This window comes from Rhagoletis zephyria, unplaced genomic scaffold (assembly GCF_001687245.7).
Source record: "Rhagoletis zephyria isolate East Lansing unplaced genomic scaffold, Rhagoletis_zephyria_1.1 Rzeph_scaffold_22129, whole genome shotgun sequence".
Classification (NCBI taxonomy): domain Eukaryota; kingdom Metazoa; phylum Arthropoda; class Insecta; order Diptera; family Tephritidae; genus Rhagoletis; species Rhagoletis zephyria.
The window spans coordinates 1-7,414 of NW_016179187.1; the positions used below are offsets into that span (position 1 = coordinate 1).

The 7,414-nt window shown below is 38.2% G+C and overlaps 2 protein-coding genes across 3 annotated transcripts; one reads left to right on the forward strand and one right to left on the reverse strand.

Moving 5' to 3' along the window:
* Positions 1-10: 10 nt before the first annotated feature.
* LOC108381316 (uncharacterized) lies at positions 11-503 on the reverse strand (the record flags this gene model as incomplete). Its single annotated transcript, XM_017637735.1, has 2 exons — positions 219-503; positions 11-130 (listed from the first exon to the last, which is right to left on the reverse strand). Coding segments are annotated over exons 1-2 (402 nt in total), but the record flags the coding sequence as incomplete, so codon positions are not given.
* A 4,260-nt stretch (positions 504-4,763) lies between these two features.
* Positions 4,764-6,149, forward strand: LOC108381317 (uncharacterized). Of its 2 annotated transcripts, none has more exons than XM_017637736.1 (4): positions 4,764-4,827; positions 5,158-5,424; positions 5,485-5,658; positions 5,900-6,149. In XM_017637736.1, exons 1-4 carry the CDS (start codon positions 4,779-4,781, stop codon positions 6,043-6,045), a joined length of 636 nt encoding a protein of 211 aa, XP_017493225.1. In that variant the 5' UTR covers positions 4,764-4,778; the 3' UTR covers positions 6,046-6,149. The 2 variants fall into 2 exon arrangements, with proteins under 2 accessions (XP_017493225.1, XP_017493226.1); XM_017637737.1 differs by having other exon boundaries at positions 4,795-4,819; positions 5,900-6,148.
* Positions 6,150-7,414: the final 1,265 nt, after the last annotated feature.

Below are 7,414 nucleotides of genomic sequence, written 5' to 3' on the forward strand. Positions count from 1 at the left end.
GTAGCTCCACATCTTCGGCTGCGCGCTGCATGGCAGCTTCTAGACGCAATGCGCTATGCGGGTAAAAGACAATGCTAACATTTGAAGCCAATGTGGTTGGATTGATATCGGCCGTGATTGTGGGCGTTTGCTGCTGGGTAATTAAAAGGGATAAAACAGTTACATACATATGTTATTCTTTGAAGTAGAATCAATACGAACGGGGTTAGATAACATACTAGAAAATCTTCATATAAACGTAGCGAGTAAATGCCACCGAAACGAAATCCTGAGGGACGCGTATGACTCCACACCCAATTGCATGTGGCAGTTTTGTTAGCGGCTAGCCGATGTGCGTAGTCCAACTCGATGCCATCGTAATATGTTGGTTTGATGCGTTGTGCCAGTTTGTGTAGTTCGTGAATACTGCCGGGATTCTTTCTGTACGTAGTACCGGGGTATAGTTGAAAGCATGCTGGAAACTGCTGTGTACATTTCTGTGGGCACCAATCGCACGTCATGAATTAAGTGGTAAATCGGTTCAGGAAATATACGTTTAATATCGCTTTTTATTTGCAAAAAATATTGTAGATCAATAAAAAATATAATGGCGAGGCCTTTTAGCGGTTTCGCCGTATTTTGGCGGCTTTCTAAAAAGAATACACAAAATTGGAAAAATAATTTCAAAAATTGTGATTATTTTGTTTTTGAATAACGACAATATGTTTTGAAAACGTCAATGTGAAGTGTTGGAAAATTTTTAACAGTATGGTGAATTAAACTCGCATAGTTATTTCAAAGCACATGACGTTCAGTAATTATTGTTACCAAGATACCGGTGGGCCCATAGGTCGAGGGGAACTTAAAGCCCACCCCACTTAGCCTTACTGAGGTGCGCGCAGCGGCTATATCTATAGGCGATTCGAGTTGAAGTGGGGCCACTTATTCCAATTAAGGCGGCTCTTTGTACCCTTTCTAGCAGCTTGACAATGAAGGCCTTGCCCAGTGCGTTCCACCAGACGAGTAGCCCATATAATAAGATTGGCTTATTATAGTTTCATAAAGCCAAAGAACTACTTTCGTCGAAATACCCCAGCGCTTAACAATGGCCCCTCTACAACAAGAAATTAAAGGCCTGCAGTACTTCTAAGAAAGCTTACTGTCAAGGTTCAAACCATGGTACTTCACCCTGCCAGAGAGAATTAAAAGGAAGACGGAAAGTCGGTATCAATCGATCAAGCTCTTCGGCGTCTTCAAAAGAAACGAGGAGAGATTTATCGGTCTGAAGTCTCTGAGTGATACATTAGAGTCTTTACTCGCCTTAGGAATGAACACAATTCCGACCACCCTCCAATACTCCGAAACATGACGCCTAGGTACGCAGCTCGCAAAGACAGGAATCAACCGGTGCCGTGATACCGGGCCCGTGGTCTTAAGGGGCTTGAAAGTGCTAATGGTTCAAAGAAGGTAAACCTCCATAAAAATTTCCGGGGCTATTAGAGAAAACTTTTCTTGATGTTTATGGGAAACTGGGCTCGAACCTAGGACTTGCGGAATGGTAGTGCGTACTTCTAACCACTAGAAGACCGCGACGCCTTTACTATCCCATTGGGTATATTAAATACCTGCTAGAAGGATGCATTTAGTACCATAGTTTGCCAGGGAAGCTGAGAAAAAAAGGAGACTCAGGTTTGGCTTGAGCAGAACACATCCTAATCTATTCAATTTAACACCGTTATGTTTAAGAACCTGCAGACATTGTGCGCCATTCTACAGCCTTAGATTTGGGTGAGCGAAATCCCAAGCACGCTTTGAAAATTGGTGTTAACCTTNATTCACATCGAAGCTTACGGGGATGACGGTCATCAGGAAAACCACTTAGGAAGGTACCTAAATAAGATTGATGGCTTGTGCATTTTGTCTTAACCTTCGAATGCTTACATGCGCAAAGCTAAGTCTTTCCGTAAAATATCCAGTTGCGAAGCTGAAGGTAAATCGAGCGCTGAAAGTTTTCGGACAGCTCAGCTACGTAAGAGCTCAGGCAGATGATATTCTCGCTATACATACATGGCTTTAGTCAGACCAATCGTCACGTACTCTGCTATGGTATGGTGGCACTGGTCAAAACCACGGTTTCTATGTTAAACAGGCGACGAATTAGTGTGTGCATAGGCATTACGGGTGCCATGAGTATAACTGAGCACCATTGGATTTAACGATCTAAAAGGAGGCAATGAAGACGATGTGCCGATTGTATTTTTTTGGATTGTGGCAGGATGACCGGAGTTCCGGGCAGCGAAAGTTGTTCGGAAGATTATCACCGTATTATCCTTTGTTTTTGACACCTATATCGCCAACGCAACGGTCTTTCAATCAAAAATCTTTGCAATACTGAAGGTAACAGGCTGGATAAGTGGCGAAAGGTGGCGCGGACATAATATCAGGGTCTGCAGTAACAGCCAAGCTGCTCTAAAGGCTTTGGAAATCGCTCAAATATCTCAAAAAAAGTCGTGCAATTTAATTTCAGGTTGAACTCTGTTCGAAGGTGGAATGAGCTGGAAATTGTGTGCATTTAGGGACACTACGGTGTTCAAGACAACAAACTGGCTGATGAATTGGCGTCCTATTGCACCGGACGGCTAATGTACGGCTAAGCATATCGGGTAATAAAGCTCATGCGAGCCCTGGGTGTAGTATTGACACCAGCAAAACAACCAAGTGTTTCTTGAAAAGGCCACAAAGAAGGAGTGGTATACTAGCTCTGACTGGACAGATTACAGGATACAATGCATAGAGACGTCATACATTTGTCCACTCTAGGTACCATCGCTTTGTACATCTTGTTTGGAAGATGCGGGTAGTAGACAATATTTTCTTTGCCGCTGTCCGACCTTCGCCAGACTTAGATGGTACATTTGGCGATAGCTGGTTTTGAGAATGGAAGGGCAACATTATCTTTCCCTCGAAAAGCTTCTACGTATCATAGAGGGGTCCGGTAAATTTGCAGATTTGCAGAGCAGCAGTGAATCCTCACTACCCTATGTATAAGTATATATGTATGTACATATCTCTGTCCTCTTCAGACCACCGTATGTCTCCGCAAGATGTATAAAGAGGACCCCTAGGTTCGGCGTTTTTTTTTTTTCAAAATTGTTTTGCAAAAGTTCTTTAGACATGCCGCGATTTTGTTTTTGTTTCCTTGTTAGTTGGTTTGGTGTAATGCACAATGTGCAAACTTTAAGATTTATAGTTTTGACGTCGAAGAATCGACAAATCACTAAAAATTTAATTGTTTTCTTGGCATACGCATGCATGCATTTGTTTTGGTCTTGTGCCTGACATGTATATATATATGTATATACAAATGTATAAATACTTATGTGTATGTATATGAACATTTATATATATATGTATATATACCCAGCCGTAGTTCCAATATATGCGGCCAAATTCAAGTACATCACTAGCGAAATAGCAACAAAAATTTCGTTAACAAGTGATACCGTGTTCTTGAAGATCTTTTATATACATACCTATGATAAGTCCCTTACCCTGGCTTCCAAAGCTACTAACGCTTTCCTTATAAATATTAGCCGCCCTTCGTGGACGAATTTTTGATAATAAGGGATTCGAATGTGGATGAATTCAAGTGTTTTAATCTAGGTATGGCCACCGCTGAACAATCATACCGAATGTGTTCCAACGTCTTTAAGGCAGGAAGAGCATTTAATATCCATGGCCACTGGCCAGGCCAAACTGGTGCATGTGACAGCGCAGTGAACAGCCTGATGTTCGATGCTGTTTATATCCTGTCTATCGGAGGAATAGCCTTACTAGAGTAATTATTCCGTAAAGAGTTTAGTAAAGTTAAGTTTAAGTCAATTTGGGGGTAGATTCAAGTCTCGAAAGAAGCCCAATTGAGTCTGCAAAATCGTTCCGGTTTCACAAGGACAGACATACGATCCCAGAGTGACCTTTTTCCGCAACACAGTGTTGCCATATTTTTTCTGCTAAGAGTTGAAGAGTGTCTAAATACTACTTGACGTGCCTGCTGATCATTCCGTTGGATAGGGCCTTGATGGGGGATTGGTTGTCTGAAAAATAAAACCGGATTTACAAACTCTTAACTCTTAATGCTTGAAACACTGTAGACAATCTGCTAATTGCATTTGAATAGATACCGGATAAGGAGCATACGCTAGTTTATCCTGAGTAACCTGGGAACGGGTTTGGAAGAGTATATTTAAATCTATCTTTTATGTAGGAACCTACAATTTTGGGCCGCCTCCGCATAGTCAATTTCTTTTTGGGAAAATTTTTTAATGATAGAAATTCAATCGGAAGTTTTCCAATGGCCGCCGAGAGGCGACCGCTGCTAGCAAAAACTCGTAGAGCACTTTGTAAATAAAATATATTCAGTAGAAGCTGCTCATAACCGCAGACCAAAGTAATAAAAATTCCTGCTGGGCTTACATGTGCATACATATGTATGTTCGTAAATACAGGCATATGTACTTAGTTGGAATACTGAAAAAGAAAAAAATATTTGGCTAGTAAATCAATAAACTTATGAATTTTTTTCCTTTACCGGAAAACACAGATCCGACATTTCGAAGGAAAGGAAAAACTGTATTGTGTTTCTAGTTGTTTGTTGTTCTTGTTTTTAAGCATTCAACGGGTATATTTATTATTTTGTGCACTCAAATTGGCTNAAAAAAAAAAAAACAACAACAACAAATGAGTAGTAAAAATGCCTTCATACCAGCTGTTTATAGTTGCCCAAGCTAAGTCGTCGGAAAATGAGAGTGATATATAGTAACTATTCTACATATGATTGTGTGTATGTATGTATGTTAATTTGCGTCTTTAACATTAGAAACACATAAACGACAATGAGAACACTGTGAAGCATATCCACTGTGTATATTTGGTAGGCTGCGCCGCTGCCTCCTGGGAATAGGTTTTCTACCGAGTATGGAGGCAGCCGCTAAAACGAGGGAACAGAAAGTTATTCCAGTTAGCAAAGAAAACTTTTATGAATGTTTTTCAACAAGACGCGCAGTGGCTGGCCAGCCTGCCCTAACCTAACATAACCTAACTAAATTAAATGAAGTTTTAATAATAAATTAAATTAATAATTTTAATAAATAACAAGACATTTTCCTTGTTTCTTTACAGATGCCGTAATATGTCTTATGGTAATTCTTGCACTAACCTCCATTCTTTGGAGTATCACCATACATATAATCTCTGGCGATTTTTATCATGGCATACTTGGTGCGAAATTAGCATTTCGTGAAAGAGATTTTCTACAAATGGATGAACATTCCAAAGAGATTTTCTACAATGATCTGGGTAATTTAATAAACGACACATACACGGATAAGGCTTTGCATAATTTAATTGCTGAAGACGATATTACGCCTACGCCAATGGATGTTAATGGTAAAGTTGCGTTGTAAATACATTTTAATATTTGCTTTAATCTTTTTCATCAAATCTCAGCCACAACAAAGCAGCCTAAAGTGCGCAAAACCTATCACATTTTCCAACTGGCACGTCCCGATGAAGAGAAAGGTAAAGCAGAGGAGGACGAGGGGGCGCCTGAGGAAGATAGCACAACCGCACTGCCACCAGTGAAGTTTAATATGACGCATGATCGCCAATTTTTGGCTACGAGTATGTATTTTGCATATGTATGTATGTATGTATGTGTATAAAATAAGAATTTAAGACTTTGCTGTCGGCAAATATTTACATCATTTGTGTAAATACATATTTAGCGTAAATATTTACTTTAGCGTATTGCTAATGTTTATAATATTTTCGCTTACACTGCTGATGTTTATCTAATTAATTTTTTTTTTCAAAATTTTCTTTCACATTCCCAAAAGTTAATAATTATTCTTTTTTCTTGTAGTGATGCTGGATGTGCATAAAACACGTTGGCGTCAAAGCGCCGCCGTTCAATTCATTTATAGTTTTCCATTTTTGTCGGAAATCTTTGCAATAATATGGACAGCAATGTGCTTAATATTTCAGTCAGGCGTTCAAAAGTATTGGTGAGTGCTTGTACCCTGCAGGAAATGCATCTAACTATAAGCTAACTTTATGTTGATTAGGAAAGAGCTAATAGCTGTATATTTTCTTTGACGAAAGCTAACTATATTTCTATGGAGATGTCCGCGAATTAGGCAGGACATTTGATGCATTTTCATGTAACTAACTACTTTTGGACATAAAATATCAATAGAAAAAGCAAAGTATTTTTTATTATTTTTATTTTTTTATTTATTTATTTTTATTTACTTACTTTAATTATTTTATTACATTTCATATTTGCTTACATATTCTTCAGTAGGTAGTCCTATATTGAAATTCCGTCAGACATAACTTCAAAATGATAATATGAAATTTCGATCTGCCTCGTATTTATCCTCAATTCGAAAACTTTTTGTAGAAATCCCACAAAAAAGCTAACTACAAGTAAGTTATTTTTTATCAATTGATAACTTTTTTCTACAGGGTAATGTATGCACATACATACAAACTTACATATGTTGTTTACATTAGAAAGTTAGTGTTAATGAACTTGCATGGAAAATTGCATATTTACGGCAGACAGTTTTGTGGGTGTAATAGAAATTATGTGCTAGAGTCGCGGAGAGACCATGAAGATGAATCAATAAGTCGTTGATTAAATTTTTTAATAAAAGATAATGATCCTTACAATCTTTTTGGTTGAGCATATTCTTCTTTTTAAGCTTTGATGTACACCATCAACGATTTTTACTCTTTATCTATACATATCTATCTTCTTCTATCATCATCTTCTATATATACTGGGCGTCCTAGACCAGCCCGCCTAGACCGATCAGTGAGTACCATTGCCGACTTTTTTTAATCCACTTCCGATTGAAACCGCAAGTCGGTAATAATATCAAAACAAGAATGATAGAATACAAGATTGCGCCACTCAGAGAGTACTTTTAAGTGTCATTTTTGCCTGACGTCATTTTGGTGCAATTACGAGCGAGATAAGTAAAACACGAAGGAAAAAATATAAACAATGCGGAAAAATGTGTTAATATCAATATTAGATGGTCCAATTTTGCAGGAATTAATAAAACTACGAGAACAACATTTAGTTTCGATTCCAGTTTTTTTTCATTAAGACCGTACTTTGGAAACAAAACACAAAAATTATCTAAAACTAATTTATGGTTTAGGAACCGTCTATTCAAATAAGCAATATTTGATATATCGAGGAATTCGATAGTATACCATGTATGCATCTCCGGTTACAAATAAAAAAAAACGAATAATTTGGCGACTACTCTATCGTAGTACTTTGATTTCTGTACCTAGGTTGGTAGGTACATACTTCATCTACAGTTGTCCACAAAATAATAGGAGTGCGATATTTTGACCAGTT

What these genes read in the sequence shown, in the direction of transcription:
- LOC108381317 (XM_017637736.1), top strand. Translation starts at nt 4,779, where the DNA reads ATGAGAGTGATATATAGTAACTATTCTACATATGATTGTGTGTATGTA. An exon ending in ATATGATTGTGTGTATGTAT is followed by an intron (nt 4,828 to 5,157) that starts GTATGTTAATTT and finishes GTTTCTTTACAG; the next exon opens with ATGCCGTAATATGTCTTATG. An exon ending in TCGCCAATTTTTGGCTACGA is followed by an intron (nt 5,659 to 5,899) that starts GTATGTATTTTG and finishes TTTTTCTTGTAG; the next exon opens with TGATGCTGGATGTGCATAAA.